At 48.1% G+C, this 25,645-nt stretch overlaps 1 protein-coding gene across 2 annotated transcripts in view; it reads left to right on the forward strand.

The window, feature by feature from the left end:
• Positions 1–25,645, forward strand: part of LOC142584878 (membrane metallo-endopeptidase-like 1) — a 301,228-nt gene that overhangs the window by 232,192 nt on the left and 43,391 nt on the right. For both annotated transcript variants that reach the window (XM_075695197.1, XM_075695198.1), the window contains exons 12-13: positions 3,328–3,379; positions 7,375–7,442. In XM_075695197.1, coding sequence (XP_075551312.1) covers positions 3,328–3,379; positions 7,375–7,442 — 120 coding nt within the window. The remainder of the gene's footprint in view (positions 1–3,327; positions 3,380–7,374; positions 7,443–25,645) is intronic.

Genomic DNA, 25,645 nt, shown 5'->3' on the forward strand with positions numbered 1-25,645 from the left:
TCCATCGACGAGAAGTATTTTGCGTTGCAGAGCCGATCTAATGCGTCGTCTACCCGTGGTATGGGGTATACACCCTTCTTCGTGATTTTCTCAGTCGACGATAATCGACGCAGAAACGTAAGGTTCCGTCCTTTTCCTTCACCAAGACAACAGGGGATGCCCATCGACTTTTCGACGTCTGGATGATGTCGTTGCGCAGCATTTCGTCGACTTGTTGTTTTATAACTTCCCGTTCACGCGGCGAAACTCGGTAAGGGCTCTGGCGGAGGGGTCGAGCGCACTCCTCGGTGATTATGCGATGCTTGGCGACTGGTGTTTGTCGAATCCTCGATGACGTCGAAAAACAGCCTTTGTATCGTTGGAGCAGACTTCTGAGCTGCTGTTGCTTAATCACGGGGAGACTTGGATTAATGTCGTAGCCTGGTTCGGGGACAATGATCGTCGGGGTAGCTGCGGCGGAATCCGACAGGACAAACGCATTACTGGTTTCCAAAATTTCCTCGATGTACGCGATCGTCGTGCCATTGTTGATGTGCTTGAATTCCTGGCTGAAATTTGTCAGCAACACTTCAGTTTCCCCTCCATGCAGTCGAGCGATCCCTCTTGCGACGCAAATTTCACGGTCTAGCAGTAGACGTTGGTCACCCTCGATGACGCCTTCTACGTCGGCAGACGTTTTGGTGCCTACGGAAATGACAATGCTGGAGCGAGGCGGGATGCTGACTTGACTTTCGAGCATGCTTAAGGCATGGTGAGTACGAGAGCTCTCCGGCGGTATAGCTCGATCTGCCGACATCGTTATCGACTTCAGGTCGATGATTGCGCCGTGTTGGTTCAGGAAGTCCATGCCGAGAATGACGTCTCGTGAACACTGTTGGAGGATTACGAAGGTGGCAGGGTAAGTCCAGTCTTGAACGGTAATTCTTGCCGTGCAGATTCCAGTTGGCGTAATGAGGTGTCTTCCAGCGGTCCGAATTGGAGGGCCTTCCCACGTTGTTTTAACTTTCTTCAACTGGGAGGCAATGTGTCCACTCATTACGGAGTAATCAGCCCCTGTGTCCACTAAGGCGGTAACTGCGTGGCCGTCGAGAAGCACGTCGAAGTCGGTGGTTCTTTGTCTGGCGTTGTACTTAGGTCTTGGCGTCTGATCATCGCTGCATCGTGTTCAACTGAAGCTGGAACGTCGCGTCGCCAAGTCGTCTTTCGTCGGTGTAGTCTTGGCTTGCTGACTTCGTCGAGACGGTGGCGTGTCGTTATTATGTCGTCGAGATGGTCTCTGCGACGTCTTCGTCGGCGGCGGAGGATCTTCGTCAGTTCGACGAACAGCAACCGCACCTCCATCGGTTGCTGCTTTTAGTTTTCCGGATATGGGCTCGCAGAGGGGCCCTGGGCTGGGACGGTGTATGGTCGGCGCTGCGGCGACAAGTAGCGGCCTGGTGACGGCGAACGGGACGGTCGTCGAGAGTTCCACTGAGTGGCGGCTAGGTAATCGGCGATGCCACGTTGGCGCTCCCCAAGTTGCGAACGCGGCGCGTTGACGCCGAACCCTCTAAGTCCTACGCCGCGGTATGGGCATCGGCGGTACACATCACCGGCTTCTCCGCAGTGATAGCAGAGCGGGCGGTGGTCGGGGGCTCGCCATATGTCCGTCTTCCTCGCGTGGGTGCGCTGGGCGACGGGTGGGCGTGCTGGCGACCGCGGTGGCGGCGGCCGACGACGAAATTGCGGCTTTACAGGGCCCTGGCGCGGTCGCGGAGGGGTGCCTTGACGGCGTTCGACGGCGGCGTAGGTCATAGCTTCTGGCTGGGGTTGCGGTAATTGAGGTTGCACCTCAGGAACCCCAAGCGATCACATAACGTCATCTTTCAGGATGTTGGTGATCGAGGCCGCTTGAGGCTGCGACGAAGGCAGGACCTTGCGCAGTTCTTCGCGTACAATGGCCCTGATGGTCTCTTGAAGGTCGTCGGAACCCAGTTCTTGGATGGCGTACTGTGGCATGAGCCCGTGGCGGTTATATTGTCGGGTGCGCATATCCAGAGTTTTCTCGATCGTCGATGCCTGTGCGAAGACTCAGCCACAGTCTTCGGTGGGTTACGAATAAGCCCGGCGAAAAGTTCTTACTTGACGCCCCGCATCAGGAAGCGGACTTTCTTCCCCTCCGACATTTCCGGGTCGGCGTGCCGGAAAAGACGGGCCATCTCCTCCGTGAAGGTCGCGATCGTCTCATTTGGCAGCTGCGCACTTGTTTCTGATAGAGCTTGGGCTCGCTCTTTTCTCACGACGCTTGTAAATGTTTGCAGGAAGCCGCTTCGGAACAGGTCCCACGTCGTCAAGGTGGCTTCTCGATTCTCGAACCACGTCCTGGCGGCGTCCTCCAATTCGAATAGACATGTCGCAGCTTGTCGTCACTTGCCCAGCTGTTAAACGTAGCGACCCTCTCATACGTTTCCAGCCAGCGTTCCGGGTCCTCAAATGTGGAACCGCGGAACGTCGGTGGTTCCCTGGGCTGCTGCAGCACGATGGGGGACACTGGGGCTGCCATTGGGGTTGCCTTGGTCACAAACTTCTTGGTCTTCTCAGGTAGAAGTCCGTGTCCTGGCGGCAGCTGTTGAAGGCGGCGGCTTGCTCGATTGTCGGGTACTACGTTGGTGCTGCCTTTGCGGTCCGGGCTTGGATCACGGCTTGTCGGGGCCGTCCGGTACATGAACAAAAAGCACCTCCACCAGATGTCACGTGGTGGTGACGTTGAAGAACACAGTAGGAATACTGTGAACGACAAAACTAACTTTTATTGGGCGAACCTGTGCCCACAAAACAGGTTACACTTATAGCACAACGATAGTGACGAACACGGTCGGCGATCGTCGAAAATTTGATCAGCGGGTCAAGCGCGTCGGCTTTTATACAGCAGTCGTCGAACGTTCCATACTAATTGTTGGGACCCGCATGCCTTCTACAAAGTTCTACACCATTCGCGTCAAGCGATGAAATCAGTAAACACAAGGTTCGGCGACAGGAGACAGCAGATAGAAGCATCGATAACTTTCCAGAAACTTCGGATACATGCAGGCGCTTCCCGCGCCGTGCGATAACATTTGCTAGGCGGTAAAACGTGTCGCCCGATAAAGACAAGTACACTTGCCAATATGTATGCTTTCACAATATTGAAGGACTCAGTATTCGAGGAATATGTCTTCGTGTGCTGCATGCGTACTTACATTCGATATTGTTGGTGAACCCGGGATAGCTTTGTTGCTAGCCTTCCAAACAAAAATATCGGCATTTTCCGAGCAAATTTCAATCAATTTCACTGAACTTGAATTCCAGACGTGCCCATGGGTGTGTTCACCAAGCCAGTCTTCCGCAACAGCCAAAAGAAGTGAGTGCCCAGCAAGATGGAATTGACAGAACGAAGCCCTGCGAGTAAATAGCAGCATTAGAATCGGCATATCATGCACGGTGCACGCAGTACAGTGGATGCCGTCACGGCTGTGATTAGTGCGGCTATTATAGCGCCTATGGCAACCGAGTGCATAGCTTGGTAATATAGGAGCTTGGTTAAGGATGCACCTACTCGGAACCTTAGATCCATGGCAGCATGAGTTAGTCTGTGAAAGAAGCTCATCTGCTAGGCCGTGTCTGGGACGCTAACCATGGCGCCCCCACGCTCTTGAAGGAAACTAAAGATCATTCGAGTGTTGCTAACATATAACCAGGGTACTGTTTCACGTCATGCGAATTCCGTGCAGCGAAGCTATATAGCGAGGTTATGGTCAGCTGCAGTGCCGTATACTTGGCTACTCGGCTACTTGTTGATGGATTTGGCTAAAACTATCTAATTCAAAACCGCCTACTGTTTCACCGGATTGTGGCTTTTAGTTTCACTGGATTGTAACGTTTTGTGAATTTATCGATCGGCGCGAAGCGCGCCTAATATCTGACAAGTCTTCAGTTTGTCACCGCTCGTATAGCGAGGGAGTTTTGTCAATCGAGGTTTAGCGCGTGGCACGAACAGTGTTCTGCGTCTAAGATACGCCCGAGCAGCCGCGATTACTTTTTAATGTACTGTGATATAAATATAAATAATTGACAAACTTGACCCGCGATAGCAGATCCAACGAGCGATGACTGTGCTTTTCGCCATTGTAGTTATCTGAGCATTCTCATTTGCTCGGGCACAATTTCTTCCAATAAAAGTTAAGGGTTTCAGCTCGCGGTCTACAAATATGGCAAATTCTAAAGGCAGCATTATTTTATTTATTTATTATTTAACTCGAACTATACAAGGTGTTAATATCATTGGACAAAGCTCTTACTATTCATGGCCTCGGTATGACCGTCGAGGGATGCCGATAAGCTGTTGGGCACAGTGAAGGGGCTACTTCGTTAAGAGAGGCTCAAGCAGAATGAGTGCTCGCATACTGTGATCCAAGTTGTTGTTCTGACTTTACCTCATGTCGTTTAGTCTACCGATGCCTTATATTCACTGGGGCTTGGCAATATGATCGTATTTGTTGGCACGTGCGATCCGCCGGAGCAGCCGGCAGCTTCATTCGCACTATTTGCCTGAAAAAAAGAAATATGTATATTTAATGAAAATCACTGTAGCCTTTCTCGACTCTTGCAGAATCAGAACTGAAGTTTCAGCCAAGCTGTTTCTATAGAGCAGTTGAATCGTGAATTTCAGTGGTTTGTAGTTAAACAACACACTATAAAAACGTTTGGTGCAAGGTACTAGCCAGTTCGAAATCTTGCCCACATAGGAAGCTTTTAGGCACTAGGGGAGCTTTATTTACCAGGGAAGTAACTATTGCTTCACATTTTACTCTTGAAAACATTGTCCATACGGTTTCCCCATTTTCGCTTAATGTCATCTCGGTGGCTTTCACCCGCCGTGGTTGCTCAGTGGCTATGGTGTTGGGCTGCTGAGCACGAGGTCGCGGGATCGAATCCCGGCCATGGCGGCCGCATTTCGATGGGGGCGAAATGCGAAAACACCCGTGTGCTTAGATTTAGGTGCACGTTAAAAAACCCCAGGTGGTCAAAATTTCCGGAGTCTTCCACTACGGCGTGCCTCATAATCAGAAAGTGGTTTTGGCACGTAAAACCCCAAATATTATTATTATTATCGGTGGCTTTCACAGTTCACAGTTCCCAAGGCAGCGGGATAAATACGGTATAGTTCGTAATGCGCACTTGTAAACAACGCCCGCCATCGCTTGCCTGTATATAACGTACTCGTCAGGGCAAAATTAGTCCGCACGCTTATGATTTCGTCTACATGTAACCTGCACTTAATTATCACCTAATATGAAGAAGATGCTGCGTTTCGTTCAGCGATGACACTAGGAAAACCTACTTCAAATCCTGTATGAAGCATAAAAGTATAGAAAAGGCGAAAGCTTGGTGACTATGTGCAATGCTTCTAATTAAGCAATGAACGCTAAAGCTTTGGCGCACAATGTTCACTTTGCCCGCCTCCCTTTTCATATCTGAAGTTGGTTTCTCGCACAGTTGTTTCACGACTGTGGCAAACATTGCGGATAGCGGCACGACGACACTCAGCGACGCTTGCGTAGGTAATTTTCTGCTGGGGCTGCAATTGCCCTACACAGATTAAGCATTCGTCGTGTATCAACTACAACACGCTTCCTCGTTCAATGAGATATAAAGAACGCGATTACCACAAATCACCAGGAACTCCTCCTATAACGCATAGGAATTGGGAGAAGACGAGTTATTCAATAATTACTTGGGAAGAACAATATATAAGCTTCGAACTTTCACTTCACTCATAAAGTCGCCCCCTCTTCCTTTATAAATATACGAAATCCCGGCAGTATCAGGTCCTTCGAGAGAATACGGGAAATCTAAGCCCTTCGTGCAACAACTCTAAACAAGCCAAAAAACGATGGTGTAACAATTTCATCTATACCGTTAAATAAAACCGCACACTCCAACATCGGCCTTGATGTTGGAGTACAACATTCAAACATTGGCAATTGGCCGACGCGTTGCTGCCTTAAAGTTTCTCTACCTTCTTTTTCATGGCAGCATTAATATAAGCAAACACGAGTACCTAAAACCACCATACCAGCGCTTAGCCGGAACAAACCATGACAAGAGTATCAGGCCATATACCTCCCGCTGTAATCCATTCAAGTATGCCTTCTTTCCGTCCGTCATAGAATTATGGAATAAACTGCCACACGACATTGTGTCCTCGGAATCTGTCATCACATTTTCTGCCAAGATTGAAAATTTTTTTTGATCAGCAGGTTGCGCCGTTGTAGAAAAAAAAAAAAAAAGAAAGGGGCTGCGCACGGAGTATATGTTTCATGTGTATGCTGATCGCAGTTATTGTAGAGTATGCTTTTACTGTGTATGCCGCTTGCAGTTATTCCGATATCAGTGCATAACGCGCACCCTTTCCTGTACTGTTTAATACAGGAACAGTCTGTACTGTTTTAGGACTTTCCTTTTTTTCATTTCTTATTTTCGGATCTTTTTTTTTTCTATTGCTGGCAATCTGTACTTTCAGTTGGTGTTTTTTTTGTTCCCACTCCTGTAAGAGCCTGTAAAGGCTTACAGTATTAATAAAATAAATAAATAAAATAATGCTGCCTTTAGAATTTGCCATATTTGTTCAAACGTTTAGACTAGGTGAGTGATCGTTCTTTTTTTTTCAGAATACCGCGAAAACTGGCGTATAATGTTTTTCCGCGCTTGTGTAGCCGCATAACAGCTTCTCTGTAAAAGCGAACACTGCGCGCACATTCCGCCGTAGGAGCAGGAAGCTGCTGAAGAATAGTGCACGGAGTAGATATCAAAAGGAAAGAGGGAGAGATAGAGAGAGAGGTGAACTACGTTGCTGAACGATGCGTACAAAAGAATGCATGAAACAGAAAAGCAGCAAGCACAAAATATTCTTTTCAAGCTGCTAGGACTAAATAAAGGAAAAAAAACATTACGCGCGCTGAAACAGCAGCTAAATTCTGTGACTCAAAAATAAGGAACACGTTACTCGTCGGGCTTAAGACAACCAAAAACTCCATGCGAAGTTCAAAATTGTCTTTCTAGAGAAGAAGAATATGTACCTGAATCATTTTATTTATTTTTTTTTATTATATTTTATTTACATATACTGCCATCTTGCCATCTTTCTTTAGTGCTCTCATTTTTTACCGTCAGTGTTAATCATTCGATCATTTCAATATGCCCCGCGGTTATTTTAACAGCGGACCTGCGTACTTATTCTTTTAACTCGAACGCAAACCAGCCTTCTTCAGCTATCGGTTAAGATACTGTTATTGTTACGCTAGTTATGGAATGACTAATTGAACTAATTTCTGTTTTTCTTGCATACTGTCGCAGCCGCATATTTACTGCAGCCGCCGGCTACCTGGTGATGAGCGGGTTCATGAAGGCCTTGACGATGAGCGGTGAGAGGGCGCACTATTTATTCGCGCAGTCATTGCAAGCCGACGACTACCGCAGGTGGTAACTCCCGTGAATAACCAGCTCTTTAGGAGCCGGGAGATTCCAGTGCACATACGCGAGCTTGCACAAGGAATTCCGCGCTCTCTGCCTTCTATTGGGGATCAAAACAATTGAACATGGTAGCAACAAGCGACCGACAGGCACATGCGCAAACTATTACCGCAGATGTATAAAAATGCGAGCAACTTGGACATGTAAAGACCGCGAAGCTGGAGCAGTCATTTTTCGCATTATACAAGGAGTCATATAACATTAATTTTTGCCGCCACCTCAAACCTACACAAGACTTTGCGCTGTATCCGGTGGAGTTCCTTCGAAGTATACGGGCGTAATTTCAATGCGCTTCTATACAGCGTATACAGCCACCATATTGCTACGCAGTGGCGCCATCTATGGGCAGTCGGCATACTGGTTTGGGCGAGCGCACGGTTTTGCATGGCAGGTATACGCTCCACAGTAGTTTCTGGGATTTGTATTCGCGCTCATGCGGTCTGTTTACTATGACGTGGCGTCTATACGTGCGAAATGTTCTGTGAGATGTACTGAAGTGGTTTAAGTGGGTTTCGACGGACTTTCTGCTGGCGTTGAGGCGGAGGGAGCACGTAGCGCGATGTGCGCGCGCATGTTTGAGCCTACAATCAGCCTCGCAGATCAATTGTGCATTTCTGATAGTTCTATTCACTAATGTGACCTTATTGTAATATTATCCTCTAGTTCTTTGCTGCGGTTTAGGAGTGATGAAACATACGCGACGATCGTAACTGCGTGGGGGCCGTTCTGCTACGATAGTCCTGAGCTGTGCTGTTATACATTGACAAGCGTTCAAACTGTTAGCTGCAGATTGCATTGCGTGACTCCTTGGTTCTGTGTATGAGGTTTCCACCCATGAATAAAATAGTTTTGATTAGTCATAACAGCATACCTTACAGTGTGAGCTAAACTTGTGCAGCAAAGCGACCGTCACGAACTGTGCGAGCATCCGAAGAAGTGGTAGGTGCTGGATTACGGATATCTTTGTTCTATATAGCGTATGTTCCAAGCATGCGGCATCAATGTTTATTATAAACGTTGTGGCTTCACTATGCGAGCTCGTATTGTGGCGTTAGACCATTTTTCTTTCTTTTTTGCGAAAGAGGATGATAACGGATTTTTTTTTTCGGTTGTGTTCGTTCCATTCTCTACTCACACGTATTACGGAAATCTTGTCCTCAACAATAGCCAACGCTTCGTTATTATACGATTCCTCTCATATATTATGGCTTTAAAGGGCAAAAAGGCAGTGCTCACGCAGATAGCTTATAGATAGATCTACCATGCTGGTTCACCAATCGCAGTGATCGCTGTGTCGAGCAGCGCCATCAGTAGAGTGTTTTAGTTGAGCGTGTTTACGCTCCGCTAAGCAGTTAAGCGGAGCGGAAGCGCGAATGCGCATGCGCCATCCGCTTAGCCGTAAGCGGGATAGCGGAGCGAGGAACACGGTCCGCTTAGAAGCTGCCTGAGCGGAGCGTGCAGCGCAGCACTTTGGCTAGCGTTGGCGTCAGAACGGATTGGATTGGATGCAGAAAGCAAGCGCGCTGGCTAACACGTGGCGTTCCCCAACACGGCGCTTTATTTTCCATTGCATAAAATGGACCGGTAACGCATTACAAGCGCACGTCTAGATACTTCATGGAGAAATAAGTTATATATATATACACATATACGTTTTACTGTATAAGAGCGATCATAAAGTGTTTTTATTTTCTTGCATTACCCTCTATTTAGCCAGAGGGCGCTGCAACCCCGAAAGGTCCGCTCCGGTACGCAAAACGTATAACTAAAGCGTGAAAATCGCCCGCCGCTCCGCTGTGGCTTAGCGGGGCAGCTCGGAGCGGAGCGTACCGTAAAGACGCTCAACTAAAACACTCTAGTCTCACGCAGGAAGGCTAGCGTAGACACATAGTGATTTCAAGCCATTACGAACGGACCGCAAGGGTACCGACGTACAAAATATTACCAGCCAGCCGCACCGGTGGGGTTGGTGATATTCGGGGAACCAGACTTTAGAACGCGCCCGGCCCGCTGCGATGACCCTTTCTGGGAAAAGAAGAATGCTCCGCGTCCCCAACCGAACGCCGCCGCTATGACTAAACGTGGTCGGCGGACCAAGTATTGTTACTGGATTCGCCGTGGCCGCCACGGCTTGTTAGAAGCGGTGGAAAAATTGGCAGAAGTTGTCTGGCAGCCGTCTCACGGGGCTTAAATGTCATGGACAGACACGGCGGCCATTGTCTGCAGGGTCAACACTGGGCTGAAGAGGCGCCTGCTCGGGGCAAGCACCATGTCTCCGAGAACCCACTCACCTCGGCCTGGTCAGTGAAACCTGTGCGGCAGTGTGTGTAACCCTCCCACTTAAAGGCGGGTCAACTATGAAGACTTTGAATGCTCCGAGTTTGTAACAGATTGAACGGCCGTTTTTCCCCACCTAGGGATGTAGGGGGGACAGACTGTTTACAAGCAGTTGTGAGGCTGATGAGAATGCATTCCTCTTGCAATCATGTTAGACTGATGAACTGCAACGTTCTGATGTAAATACTGTAAATAAATCCATATTCCTCGTTCTCTAAGAGAAGTCTCTCACTTCAACAACGTCCTCAGCGTGGATAAGTTGGGCGACGGCATGGGCCAGCTACCATGTATTTAATTCCCCACTCCAGATATTACAACTGGCTGGCAGCGGTGAGATGGACTTTGCGACGTGGTGCTGTGTCTGCTGTGAGTGCTTGGTTCTTGCTTTGATTCTCTAGGCTTCTATTTGTGTTTTTGTTTCGAACAGTAGGGAAGCTGGATTGTTGTTAGCTTGGTTGTGCTTTCCTAGGTAGGTTTAGCGAGCAGGACCAATGCAGTAAAGCAGCAATCATGGAGTTAAGGACACTGCTGAGAGACGAATTGTTGATCGTTGGTGAGGAACTGCGCCTGGAGGTACGCAAGGCAATCCTCAAATGGGAATTAATGAAGCTGATTTCCGAACAGGTCACTGAGGGCGACATTGAAATTGGGTTAGGACATTTTAGGAAAAGAGAAGGACGGGACGGAGAGGAATGCGAGAAATATCGCGAGTTAAAAAAAATGAAACTTGAGCTTGAAAGCAAACGTTTGCAGCGGTCTTAAGGGAGTGAAGGGGCTCTGGGACGATCAAGTGAGGCAGAATCATACCGCATCGACAGGCTGTTAAAGCTATTTGAGGTCGGGAACGACATGGGCTTATTCCTTGGAAATTTTGAAAGGACTTGCGAGAATGTGAACTTCTGTCCGAGTACATGGCCACAGTGGTTGTTCTCTATGTTGCCGAGTGAGGCTGCGGAAGTAATCGCCAGAATCAGTGCGCAGGATGCATATGATTATTCAAAGGTTAAGGCTAGTCTTAGCAAAAAGTACTGCCTTTCAGCCGAAGCTTTTCGGCACAGGCAAGAAGGATAGCGAGGGATATCCGGAGTTTGCATATGGCTTAAAGTCAAACCTCGTCAAGTGGCTGAAAAGTGCGGAAGCGTACGAGAGCAGAGACATGCTTGTTGAATGCATGTGTCTAGAGCAGTTTTGCAAAAGCATCCCCCATTTTGTGAAGCTGTGGGTACAAGGCAGAGGAAATGTAAACAATGTGGAAAGAGTGGCTGAATTAACCGAAGAGTAAGCAATGCGTAGAAGCTGAACGCCGAGGACGGAAACTGGGGCGGTCGAAATGGAGCGCGGAAACCATTTCCGTTCAAAAAGGGTTCGCAGACCGGACGACCGGAGCCTGTAGACGTGGGGGAAAAGCCCTCAGAAAAGAGCGAGGTAAAATCAAACGAGGAAACCGTACAAAAAGAGCAGAAAAGAAAAGCCGAATCTTTCAAACCGATCCGCTGCTATAAGTGCCACAAACTGGCACATATCGCTGTAAACTGTGTGAAGCCTAGCGAAGTTTTCTCCTACGTGCATGAAAAAGACGAGAATATGGGAGTTTAAGCCCATATCTCCATGACCTGCAAGTTCATGATAAACAATGTCGGGTGCAGCGAGACAGTGCCGCCACTGTGGACATTGTCCATCCGTTTTATGAGACGGTAGATGACTTCACGGGACAAGTAGCATGGATGAAACAGGTTGTAGAAGAACGCAGCCTGTGTCTGCCCGTGGCCAAAGTGAAAATCAGTGGACCGTTCGGGGAGGTCGTATCCGAGCATGCAGTTTCCAAATTCATGTCGCTACAGTACCTTACACTTTTTTCGAATCGGTCGGATGAGTTACTGCGTGCCAAAGGGCTTAAACAGGGAGAGGGCGAGTACAGGCGTTGACGCGAGGCCAAGCTCGTAAAATCGCGTCGCTTTCGGCTGAAATTGCGAAAGCTGCTCCTGCGGAAGCAGCAAAAAAGGCAACTTCAGTAACCGAATCCGAGCTAGGCTCGACGGACGACAAACCAAGTTCGGAAACCTTGTCAGCTGACCGGCTCAATGAGGGCATATCACTAGGGTGTCAAAGTTCACGCCTACAGGACGAGCCAGTTGACGCACTTGCAAGCGAGGCAGGGTCGTTATTATCACCGGCCTCAAAGAACTTTGATCAGCTCTTACGTGTGAACAGAGTGTCACTGTCAGCCGAGGAAAAGAATGATGACAGCTTAGCTAAATTGCATCATACAGCTAAAGAAGGCATTGCTAGGTGCAACCTGACTGTACAAGAGAGACGAGGGTTGTTGTATCAGCACTACAGAGACCGAAAGGGTAGAATTCTAGATCAGTTAGTCGTACCTACTAAGTACAGGGAGGACCTTTTGAGTCTCTGTAATAGAAATGGGTGGTCTGGCCACCTAGGTATAAAAATTCAAAGGAAAGAATGCTTCTGGAATACTACTGGCCTGGCTGCTTCAAAGACGTAGAAACCTTTGTAAGATCATGCGACGTCTGCCAGCGCTCGGGTAAACTAGGAGAAACATAGACAGCTTCACTAAAGGTTGTGCTCTTAATAACATAATCTTTCACACGAGTTGTGATAGACATGGTGCGGCCTCTACCAAAGACAAAGTTGGTTTACCGGTACTTGTTTACCATGCTGTGTCCGGCTACAAAGTTTCCAGAAGCAAATGCTCTGAAAGACCTCAGCTCCACCGAAGTAGTAGATGCGCTTTTGACAGTATTCGCACGAGTTGGGTTTCCAGCTGAAATTCAGGCGGATCAAGGGTCAGTATTCACCAGCGCACTGACTTGCACATTCTTGCGAAAGTGCGGGGTAAGGCTGATACACAGTTCCGTCTATCACCCTCAATCAAATAGTGTAGAGAGGTGGCATATCAGTGCTTAAGCGAGTTTTGCGGGTGCTCTGTTACGAGCGCACGGAGGACTGGGAGAATTGCCTTCAGGCCACTTTGTTTGCTTTGCGAACGGTTCCTCATTAGACTACAGGGTTTTTGCTAGCAGAACTGCTGTATGGGAGGACATTCCGTTCTCCACTGAGAATGTTAACATAGATGTGAGTGGACAGAGGAGAGAGTCCAACAGTGGCAGAATACCTGCTAAATCTACTGGAACGGCTAAGTGCAACCCAAGAACTAATCGAAAAGAACATGGGAGTAGCTCAGAAGAACGCCGATTTCCATTACGACAAGAATGCGAGGCTTCGTACGCTTAACGCAAGAGACCAGGTAACGATCCTCAAACCTTCAAGAAAGAAGAAGCTTGACGTTCACTGGGATGGGCCCGTTAAAGTGTTGCACAAACTTGCAAATACTAACTATGCTGTGAAAATCGCGGTCGCAGGAAGGTGAGGATATACTACTGCAATTTGATGAAGCCGTACGTCGAGCGGAGCGGAGTCGTTAACTGTTCCATCAAAGAGCAGGGTGACACTAGTACCTAGTTTAAGGAGTATAAGGCGACCTCCAACTCTGAAATCAGCCTAGAAGCAGTATTAAACATTCGGTAAGCTCGCACGCTCTGATATCCGAGCAACTAGATGAGCTAAAAGGGGTGTTAGAGGAATCTCTCGACAGATTCAGCAATCGGCCAGGTAGAATCGAACTAATAACGCATGAAATATACCTGACATTAACCGAACCCGTAAGATCTCCAGGGTGTCTCCACTATAGAGAGAAGTTATGAAGGCAGAGATTCAGCGCATGCTAGAGTTGGAGTTATTGAGCCCGCTGAGAGTGACTACACGTCACCACTAATACTTGTAGAAACCCCTAATAAGGAGCCTCGTCTGTGTATTGATTACAGGAATTGAAATTCCATCACTAGGGATCAGCTATACCCGATACGCAACTTTGAGGAACGAATTGAAAGAGTTGGAGCTCCTAAATGCGTTTCAACTATAGATCTCGTGCGAGGATACTGCAAGTTACCCTTCCAGAAAGTGCGAGCCGCTGTGCCGCATTTATCTCACGTGTACGCACTTTCCGCCCTGTCGCCCTCAGCTTCGGGCTGAAGAACGCGCCGTTTAGCTTCTCTAAGTTTATGGATATTGTCCTAAAAGCCTTGAAGGAGTTCGCCTTGCCATATCTTGATGATGTAGCAATTTTTTCGCACAGCTGAGAACAGCAGGTATCGCACCTCAAACAGGTGTTTTCACGGTTGAGGGAAGCGGGCTTAACGATGAAGGCGGGAAAGTGTAAGTTTAGCTGCTCGCAGGTTACTTATCTGGGCCATGTTGTCGGCCAGGGCACGAGACCGCCGTCCGAGCTAAATATAGCTACGATTGGAGAATTTTTGCAGCCGCGCACGAAAACGGACATTCGTTCATGTTTGGCATTTGTGGGGTACTATCAACGGTACATTTGGAATTACTCGCAAATGGCAAGTCCTTTAACGGATGCCCTCCGAAAGGAAGCACCGCATGGCGTGCACTGGGATAAGGACAAAGAGAATGTTTTCCAAAATTTGAAAACGCTATTGGTTTCTTGTCCTGTGCTTCACGCGCCAGACTACGCAAAAGAATTCATAGTTCATTGTGACGCAAGCGACAGAAATATGGGCGTGGTACTTAGGTCGGCGACGATAACGACTAACATCCTAACCTCTATGCCAGCCGTAAACTAACTGTAAGAGAGGAATCCTACAGCGCTTCGGAGAAGGAATGTGCTTGTTTAGTTTGGGCAGCCCAGAAGTTGTCGTGTTACTTGTACGGAGCGAGGTTCATCTTCGAGACCGACCACTGTCTTCTGACGTGGCTCAATTGAATGTCACACAAAAATGGCCGCTTGCTCCGATGGAGCCTCACTCTCCATGAGTACAACTTCTCCGTTAGATATAAGAAGGGAAAGTTGCATAGGAATTCTCCAATGCTACGCACAACGAGTTTACAGGAGGTATTCAGAGACCTGGATCGGGAAGAATTGGGGATAAGAGTTAATGGAGAATACCTTAGTAACTTGCGATTCGCTGTTGATGTTGCATTGCTTAGTAACTCAGGAGACCAATTGCAATTCATGCTCACTGACCTGGAGAGGCAAAGCAGAAGGGTGGGTCTAAAAAATTAACCTGCACAAAACTAAAGTAATGTTTAACAGTCTCGGAAGAGAACAGTTGTTTACGATAGGTAGCGAGGCACTGGAAGTGGTAAGGAAATACAACTATTTAGGACCAGTAGTGACCGCGGATGCGAATCGTGAGACTGAAATAATCAGAAGAATATGAATGGGCTGGGGTGCGTTCGGCAGCCATTCTCAGATTATGAACAGCAGGTTGCGATTAACCCTCAAGAGAAAATTCTATAACAGTTGTGTCTTTCCAGTACTCACGTACGGGGCAGAAACCTGGTAGCTTACGAAAAGGGTTCTACTTAAACTGAGGACGACGCAACGATCTATAGAAAGAAGAATGATAGGTGTAACGTTAAGGGATAAGAAAAGAGGAGATTGGGTGAGGGAACAAACGCGAGTTAATGACAATTTAATTAAAATCAAGAAAAAGAAATGGGCATGGGTAGGACATGTAATGACGAGGGAAGATAACAGATGTTCATTAAGGGTTGCGGACTAGATTCCAAGGGAAGGCAAGCGTAGCAGGGGGCGGCAGAAAGTTAGGTGGGCGGATGAGATTAAGAAGTTTGCAGGGAGAACATGGCCACCATTAGTACAAGACCGGGGTAGTTGGAGATGTATGACAGAGGCATTTGGCCTGCAGTGGGCGTAACCAGGGTCATGAGGTTGATGATCCTGATGATGATGATGATATGAATGTGTTGTACCGGCGGTACAAAACAAGTTTCAAAGGTGAACAGTTCCTGTAAAGTCTTTGTTGAAGGATTTGGTAACGGTGGAATAAAAGCCATCTCTAGGACCACATCTTGAGCTCTCTTGGAGCATAGTAGACATCAGAAAAATTCCGATTTTGCGAGTTTAATGCGAAATGCTGCATCGCAATGCGTTTCGGTGGTCGCGGGGTGCACCTTCCGTTGGGACGTTCCTTCACTGCCGGAAATGCCGCCGATCTCGGAGGCCTCATACTTTGCACGTCGCGCAAGAGAAACACATAAGCAGTTAGTGAGTTGATAAATATGATAAGGAGTGCTGAGGGATTATATGGGTCTGATCGTGGTTAATAATGGTTCGAGAGGACCGATAAGGTGTTTAAAAGCGATAAGGGGTTTTAGTGGTTGGAGCAATTCTGGTAAGGATAATAAGCACCTATATATATATTAAGCTTGGGATCAATTGCGATAGACGTCGTAAGGGCCTATAGAAGTGGATAAGAGTCGTATAATGTTCGATAAGGTTGATAATGATGAACCAGCGCAATAGGGGATGCAGAACACAAGAAAGGCGACAAGAACAAGTGCCGTTTACCACAGTCGACAAAGCCCGTCGAATTAGAAATGAACTGGCGCAAAGTGTGAGACCGGCTAGTTGATATTGTCGCGTTTCTTGGGTTCTGCATGCCCTTTTGCGCTGGTGACATCATCATGGAATACTACGTAGCCTGGTCTGACACCAAGGTTGGTAAGGACAGATAAGGTTTGATAAGGATCGAATCGATTGCGTTAAGGTCAATGCCTACCGATAAGGGTTGATAAGGATCCGATTTATTCCGATAAGGGTGATAAGCATGATAACGACCGACAATAGTTGATGAGGGTTCAAACTGGTCGGATCAAGTGATATTGACACCGGGCTCACATTGATAATGACACCGGGCTCTGGGGAAATGAGCAAGTGGCAGAATGCACACATACCTAGACACCTCCCAGAGGGGTTGCTGCGTGAATTTAGCAGCTAAATGTTGTTCTACTTGTTGATTGGTGTTTCCTTTTTTCATCATACTTCCTTCGGACCAGACGGAATTCTATCAATCCTTGAATTTCAACACGCACGCACCCGTATTCTACACCGGTTCTATTGATACCGTCTGCACGTTTCACCGGCCGGGTCATGCGGTTGTGTCGAGGCTCCGATGCATAGAGACATTGTAGATGCCTCTCCTTGCATTAGCCATTGAGCATGCCGCAAGCCTTCGCCGCCACCCAAGAAAACCACTTTAGAATTTCAATGAAAGGCTTTGCTGTAAGCGGAGTAATCACGGGAAGAGCGCCAAGGCACGATCCTTCGCGTTCTGTTCTGTGTACTAGTGGCTTCAAGTGTTCTGGTGATATTATTTATTCCCCATTTTGTTTCGAAATGTTCGAGCACTCGCAGGTTCCTTAATAGAGCGAGGAAATTTGTGTCGGCGCGCGTTATTTTCTTTATTATTTGAGATAACCTACAGGGCCATTAGACAATATTTAGTAACAAAACATTTTACACAATGCAAACGCATTCAGTTCGTAATGATTCGCTATGCGTAATTATTGCCAAATTCTCGCATTCAAACCTCCTAATGCTCCTGAATATGATCAGTTTTCAAAATTGCTAATCAATTTTAAAGACGAAAGCTTAAGCACATCTACGTGCCGACCATAATTATTATGCTGGCTGAACCGCTATACTTGTAGCTTTCGTGGATTTAAGTGTCAGAATTTTCTTTACTAAGTTCCACACGGAACAATATAGTGGTTAAGCAAACAGTCCGCTGCGCTCGCTTCATAAGCTTGTCTACTTCGCAGCTTGGAAGCTGGAACGCGTGACTAACTATGTGAACCCTATTGATCGGCAGATTGGATGACGACTCGAAGAGAAGAAGTTAAAGTGTCAGTAATGCAGTTCGTGTTCCTCTTCCGCTATATTTTTTGCTAACTACTTCATCTATGACTTGTATCTGTGATTTTTTTACATCTGGTGTTTTCTTGTACTTCTCCTTCTGAAACTTAGCGCCTGCCCTCCATTTAGTTTATTTATTCCTTCTTAACAATTCGCTTTATCGTTCCACTAATATGCATCTCTTGAAGTGAGTGTTGCCTTTGTAAAGGCGGCAACATTTTGAGCTACCGAGGACAACGAGAACTGAGGGCCTTGTGTGCTTCGAGCGGAAAACGAGAGGCACTGGTTGGAAAAGGTGGCGCCAACTCCGGTTGGGAACATCATCATCATCATCAGCCTGGTTACGCCCATTGCAGGGCAAAGAGCTCTCCCATATTTCTCCAACTATCCCGGTCATGTACTAATTGTGGCCATGTTGTCCCTGCAAACTTCTTAATCTCATCCGCCCACCTAACTTTCTGCCGCCCCCTGCTACGCTTCCCTTCCCTTGGAATCCAGTACGTAACCCTTAATGACCATCGGTTATCTTCCCTCCTCATTAAATGTGCTGACCATGCCCATTTCTTTTTCTTGATTTCAAATAAGATGTCATTAACTCGCGTTTGTTCCCTCACCCAATCTGCTCTATTTTTATCCCTTAAAGTTACACCTATCGTTGTTCTATCCATAACTCGCGGTTGGGAACAGTTATGCTTTAATCAAGAAACCCTGCCGGAGTTGGGCGCACTTATCCTTTAAACCAGAAATCATGCCGGCGCTGATCCAAACTAATGCTTCAACTCAGAAATCTTGCCGAATTCGGGTCGTAGTTGTTCTTTAAATTAGAAATGTTGCCCGAGTTGGGCCCGAAGTATGCTTTAAACAAGAGTTGTTGCCGTAGTTGGGGCACAGTTGTACTTTATATAATAAATATTGCCTGAGTTGGGTGGAGCTAGGCTTTAAATAAGAAATCTTGCCGGAGTTGAGCCGGAGTTGCGTGATGAATCAGATTATTTGCCTAGAGTTGGGTGTTGTGCTTTAAATAAAAATTGGTGCCGTAATTGGGCTGCAGGTATGTGTTATGTGAGAAGTCTTGCCGGTGTCGGGCTCGGTTTGCGCATTGATTCACAAATGTTGCCTTGAGTTAGGTGTCATGCTTTAAATAAATATCCTTGCCGGAGATAGGCCGGAGGTATGCTTTAAATCAAAGTTGTTGCCATAGTCGTCCCACAGCTTTACTTTATACCTGGAATCTTGCCATAGTTCAGGCTTAGTAGTGCATTAAATCAGAAATCATGCCAAAGTTTAGTAGCTGTAGCGCATTAAGTCAGAAATCTAACCGAAATTGGGTCGGAGTTCTCTTTTCAATTAGAAATCTTGCCGGAGTTGGGCTGAAGGTATGCTTCAAATCAGAAATCTTGCCGGAGTTGGGTGGAGTTGTTCTTTAAATCGTAAATCTTGCCGATGTTGAGCGTTAGTGGTGCATTAAATCAGAAATCATGGTCGAGCTTAGTCGTAGATGTGACTTAAATCAGAAATGTTGCTGATGTAGAGCCGGAGTATTGATTCAAATGAGAAATCGCGCCGGAGTTGGGGTTGAAATGAGAAATCTTGTCGGGGTTGGGCTGGACGTATGCTTTATATTAGAAATCTTGCGAGTGTTTGGCGTAGTTTAGCTTTAAATCACATATCTTGCCGAATTTGGGTCGGAGTTGCGCCTTAAGTCAAATGTTGCCGGTGTTGGGCCGGCGGTGTAATTGAAATACAAAATTTTAGCGGAGCTGGGCGGAATTGTGCTTTAAATCAGAAATCTTGCCGGAGTTGAGCTGTACTTGAACCATAGTAGTGCATTAAATAAGAAATCATGTGTAAGTTGAGCCGTAGCAGTGCATTAAATCAGAAATCTTGCAGAGTTGAGTCGGAGCATTGCTTCAAATCAGAGATCTAGCCCGAACGGGGCGGGAGTTATGCTTTATTTTACAACTGTTGCTGGAGTTGGGCCGGAGGTGTGCTTTATATCAGAGATGTTGCTACAGTGGGGTCGCAGGTGTACTTTACATCGGAAATCTTGCAGAAGTTAGGTGAAGTTGGGCGTTAAATGAGAAATCTTGCGTGGATTGAGCCGGAGTTGCGCTTTAAATCAGAAATGGTGCCGAAGTAGTAGGGCCGGAGGTATGCTTGAAATCAGAAATCTTGCTGTAGTTGGGACGTGTTCTGTGGGCATCGCGAATGCACGGCCGGACTTTTCTTTCAAGAGGGAAGCGAGCCTTCCTTACTTTCATTGCTTTCTCTTTCACTGACCCCCCGCGGACTCCGAGCTGTGCGCGAGTGAAAGGACCCGCTCCCTCCGTCCGGTTCCCGGAAGTGACGCAGTGACGACGCTTCGAGATGTCGGGTGATGATTCCCGGGCCTGGGGGACGACAACGGGGAAGGAAACCGCGGCAGGAAAAAACGCGGGACGGGCAGACTCGCCTCACCGGCCCTAGAGACAGGACCACTTTTTTACGGGATAAAATTGAACGTTTTGAGTATTTTTGACTTGCTTTTTTGACCTTATTGGCGTAACTAAAGTTTGTTTTAAATGCTCAACTACGTTCGACCCGTTATCTAGCTGGACACCGCACGCTTTGATCCCGCATAGTAAAAAAGTGAAGTGGACAGCCATCGGCCGCCAACTAAACATCCGCTGCAGTCGAATACGTCACACGGCAAGAGCTCTGGTTTGACCATGACATCTGCCTACTGCAACTACACGGCATCGCCTACAAGTTGAGCAGCTGACGGCACACAGGGCAACCACAAGGTGGGCTCGTTTCAAATTCCATCGCGCAGCTTAGCAGGCTTCACCACATACGTCCGCTTTGAGTGAGATACGTCGTGAAGCACGCACGCCAAAATGGATCAGGACAAGCTGACACCTGAAACGTGTTAAATTATGACAGCAGAGCATGAAGCTTCCACGGCAAATATTCGACCACAAAGAGAAACTACGTTTTCCTTGAAAGCTAAAGAAACATATGGAACGAGCCGCGAAGAACACTGCCGGAGAATAGACGCTGCCTAGAAGAACATGGAGACAGCTATGTTCAAGGTGTCATGTGCGAAAGAGTAAGACGCTAACAGCGCCGCAACGCAGCGTTGCGGAAGCTATAAGCACTACGAGCACGTCGCCGCCAGATACGCTACCTTCCTCGCCAGAATGAGCAGATCTGAAACCCAGCAGGAATTAGAACTTCAGAAAGAAATCGACGCACATCGTTATGTGACTGTAAGCGACAAATTACGTGAGGCTACAGAACGACAACACGACCGCTCACAGGAGGTAACGTCGCAGCACTCTCTATCGGCCCATTCAAGCGTTTCTTCGAGGTCATGACGATCGAGCTCGTCAACAATCAGCCTAGCCGCCGTACAAGTACGCGCACAAGCTGGAGCCGTCCGGGCCAGAGCAGAATTTGGTCGCAGAGGGGCTGCGATGCGTATTGAGAAAGCAAGGATTGAGGCTGAACTGGATATTTTGCAGTATGAAAAAGAAGTGGCAGCTGCAAACGCACAGGCGAATGCGCTCGAGGCAGCCGTGGTGCAGGATGGCGGGGAGCGCATGCGCACGCTCCCTCCTGTGGGCCGAACGCTGCAGACTAGGAGTTACATCGATGAGCCGCAAGCGCTACGCAACTATGCGCTCGTGTTTACTGAGGAGGCTGTTACCAGCTCTAGCGACGACTTAAACAATGCTCACACGTCACCGAGGGCCAACACAGCTGCGAATAATTCGATGTGTCTCGAGCTAATGAACGTCCACCTTACTACCATGCTGCCCCTAACAACCCAAGTTATAAGCATGCTGGAGCTACGAGTCGACCTATGGACATACGAATTGATCCGCAGCCGCTTGTGTGCGCCCTGGCACACAACAATTCAAGCTCAGAGCTAGCCGGTGCCCTTAAGTTCCTGCGCCGCAAAGATGTTGTTTCAAGCGGTCTTATGAAGTTTGATGATCGACCTGAGGACTTTTGCGCTTGGAAGTCATCGTCCAAAGGTGTCGTCAGAGATCTAGGTCTTTCTGCCCACGAAGAACTCGACCATCTGATCAAATGGCTTGGCCCGGAATCATAAAATCAGGCTGGGAGGTCAAAATCGGTGCACGTGGGTGACTTTTCAACGAGCTTGAACGTCGTGTGGAAACGGCTAGAGACGTCTTCGGGCGCCCTGAGGCAATTGAGAATGCGTCACTGAAGCGGCTGGAAGACTTCCCGAAGATATCTTACCACGAAAATACCAGACTCCAAGAACTAGGCGACCTCCGGCTAGAACTCGAGGCTGCGAAAACTGACCCGTATCTTGCCGGTCTTAGGTATTTGGATAGCGCAAGAGGGGTGAAGAAAATCGTCTCGAAGTTGCCATCTGGACTTCAAGAAAATTGGATGTCGGCGGGGTCTAAATAGAAGAAAGATCAAGACACTGCATTTCCGCCCTTTTCTTTCTTTTGCAAGTTTGTTAGAGATCAGGCCAGCATGGAGGAACGAGCCGAGTTTCATCTTGCATCCACAAAATGCCTTGTCTGAATTCAATCAAAGGAAGTCAGACAATGCTACCAAGACCACGCGGCAAAGATCATCTGTGTCAGCGAGAAAAACAGAAGTGGATCCTGCTTCTCCCAAAATTAATCAAGATGCCACTGCTAACGAACAGCAACCAGAATCGAAGGACTTGATAGGTGATGTCCATATCACAAGAAACCTCACCCTTTGGAAGGGTGCTGCTCCTTCCGTGAGAAAACCTTGGAAGAGCGGCAATCTTTCATAAAGAAGCAAGGGATCTGCCTACGATGCTGCTCATCCAAGAGCCACATGCAGTGGCAATGTCAGGCAGTTGTGATATGCCTCATATGCGACAGCGCTGACCACGCCAAAGCGCTTCACCCAGCATCGCCAACCTCAGAGCCGTCAAGGGCTAGTGGGTCTGATGACAGTACCACAGATGACTCAGAAAGAAGAGTCACATCTAGGCGTACTGAAGTGGCAAACGCTGGCTACAGTACAGAGTCGTGTGCTAAAATCTGGCTCGTAGAGGTGACCCATGAGACTCAGCCTGAGAAGACAGTAAGAGCATACGTGATTCTTGACGACAAGAGTAATCGCTCGTTGGTTAGGCCAGAACTCGTCAACGATTTCAGAGTGAAGGGGACGCCTACGCAATACACGCTCCGCACTTGCTCCGGCAGTACTGAAGTGGTTGGAGGAGTCGCTCATGGTTTTTTCGTGCAGAGCATGTCAGACGAAGTCAAGTTACCTCTTCCGCCTCTCCTCAAGTGCAAGGCAATTACAGAAAGCAGAGATGAAATTCCAACACCTGACGCTGCAAGGCACTACCCGCACTTGAAGTCTGTAGCAAATCACATTCCGCCTCTTGAGGAGGCTGGAATACTGCTCCTCCTTGGCCGAGACATCCAAAAGCTCACAAGGTTCGTCAGACAATCAACGGACCCCATGACGCGCCGTGTGCTCAGAAACTCGAACTCGGATTGGTCACTGTCGGCGACGTTTGCGTTGGTTGTACGCGGAAAACGGGCAGCGTCAATGTGTTCAAGACCCATGTGCTGGACAGTGGGCAACCAACTCTTTTTGAGCCATGTCCAAGGCATTTCTTTCTAAAGGAGGCGCCAATTCTCTACGCTGCGGATAAGGTCTCAGAAGATTTACAATTGGCAACAACATTTGATGACACCCTGGCCCCGAATCTTTTCGAAACAACAGAGCTTGACAACCAGCGTGCTCTCTCCATGCAAGACAACACATTCCTCAAGATACAGAATAGTGAATTCACCCAAGACAAATTAAACAATTGGGCTGCCCCTCTCCCCTTCCACACACCGAGAAGTCGGCTTCCAAACAACAGAGAACTCTTTCTCGTCTGCTCTCGCTACGGCGTACCCTGCGAAAAAATCCTGAAACAAGGGAACGTTTCGTGAACTTCATGAACGAGCTCTTCATCAAGGGTCATGCAGAGGAAGCTCCACCACTTCACGTGGACGAAGAGTGTTGGTATTTGCCCATATTCGGCGTTCACCATTTCCAGAAGCCTGATCAAATTCGAGTCGTATTTGACTCCAGCGCTCAGTATGAAGGGGTATCTCTGGACAACGTTCTCCTGACCGGCCCTGACCTGACGAATAACCTAGTGGTGATTTTTTTGGTGATTCAACGTATGGCCTTCGACGGACTGCCCAACAAGCTGCCCCACGATTTGGTGAAGATGCCAGGAAGTTCATTGAAAGAGATTTCTACGTTGATGATGCGCTTAAGTCTCTTCCGAGCGAAGAAAAACGCCATTAGTCTGCTGCAAAGAACGCAGAAAATGCTTGCAACAGCTAACAGAAGGCAGCACAATATATATCCGAATAGGCAGAATGTGCTGAATGCATTTCCTCGAGAGGACCACGCCCAGGGACTGAAGAACCTCGACTTCGGCACAGACGCGTCGTTTACGCAGAGAAGTCTCGGTCTACTGTAGGACACAGGCTACGACAGCTTCGTCTTCAGGGCTCCTCGTCAGGACTGGCCATAGACGCGGTGAAGAGTGCTGTCGACCGTCAACAGCCTTTACGATCCACTAGGGTTTATGGCTCCAATAACGGTTCAAGGCAAGTACCTTCTCCGTGACCTCGTGACGAAGGGTTATGACTGGGACACGTCGCTTTCGGACGAGAAGAAGCAGAGATGGGACGTGTGGAAGAACTCTCTCCAGACACTACAGCACCTTCATGTGCAAAGAGCGTATGCGCCAGTATCGACGCTTCAAGCCGAAAGTAGCGACATTCATGTATTTTCAGACGCGTCCACAAGGGCCGTCGCAGCGGTGGCACACCTACGCGTGACTGACAAGCATGCTCCACAACCAGAACACACCATCCCAAGGCTTGAGTTGTGTGCAGCAGTGCTTGCTGTAGAGATTACCGATTCCATACTACGAGAATTGGACTTCCAGCCGAAGTCGGTCACGTTCTACGCGGATAGCAAAGTGGTCGTAGGTTACATATACAACGAAACAAGAAGGTTCTATGTGTATGTGGCCAACAGGGTGCAGCGGATATGTAGCAGCACGCAACCTGAACAATGGAAATACGTTCACGCTGATGAAAATCCAGCAGACCGCGCCACTAGAGCGATTGCAGCGGCACAGCTTATGAGCACGAACTGGTTGTCCGGACCTCATTTTCTCTCACAACGAGAAGACGAAGCACGGTCGTCGAGCTTCATCCTCATAAATCCTGACGAAGACAAAGGAATACGCCCTGAAGTCTGCACTCTGGCGACGGAGGTGAACAAACGACAGCGACTCGGAGCCGAACGCTTTCATAGGCTCTCGAACTGAAAATCTCTCACTCGTGCCTTAGAAAGTCTGATCCAGGTTACCCATAGCGTAAAGAACGTATCCCAAGCAGAGGTAGCTCCCGTTGAGGCGCTCTCCAAAGCCAGGCTCGTCATCATTCGCGCAGTACGGCAGGACGCATTTTATGAAGAAATACGGTGTATCCAGAGAGGAGAGCAGGTTCACAAGACAAGCTCGCTTCGAAGGCTTGACCCATTCTTAGACGCCAACGGCTTGATCCGCGTCGGTGGCCGCTTGAACAGAAGCGACCTTCCGGACGATGAGAAACACCCTCTCTTAATGCCGGATCGGCACCATGTGGCGACGCTTCTCGTGCGCCACCACCATGAATGCGTGCAACACCAGGGCCGACACTTCCCAGAAGGAGCTGTACGAGCTGCTGGGTATTGGATCGTCGGAGGTAAAAGGTCCATCTCATCCGTGCTGCAAGCGAGCATTTCATGCAAGAAGCTGCGAGGGCGCTTTCATGACCAGAAGATAGCTGACCTTCCGGCAGACCGAATCAGCACAGATAATCCTTTCGCGAATGTTGGAATTGATGTTTTCGGTCCCTGGATGATTGTCTCTCGCCGAACGAGAGGTGTTGTTGCAAACAGCAAGCGCTGGGCAGTCATGTTCACTTGCTT

Source organism: Dermacentor variabilis, chromosome 6 (assembly GCF_050947875.1).
Source record: "Dermacentor variabilis isolate Ectoservices chromosome 6, ASM5094787v1, whole genome shotgun sequence".
NCBI lineage: Eukaryota > Metazoa > Arthropoda > Arachnida > Ixodida > Ixodidae > Dermacentor > Dermacentor variabilis.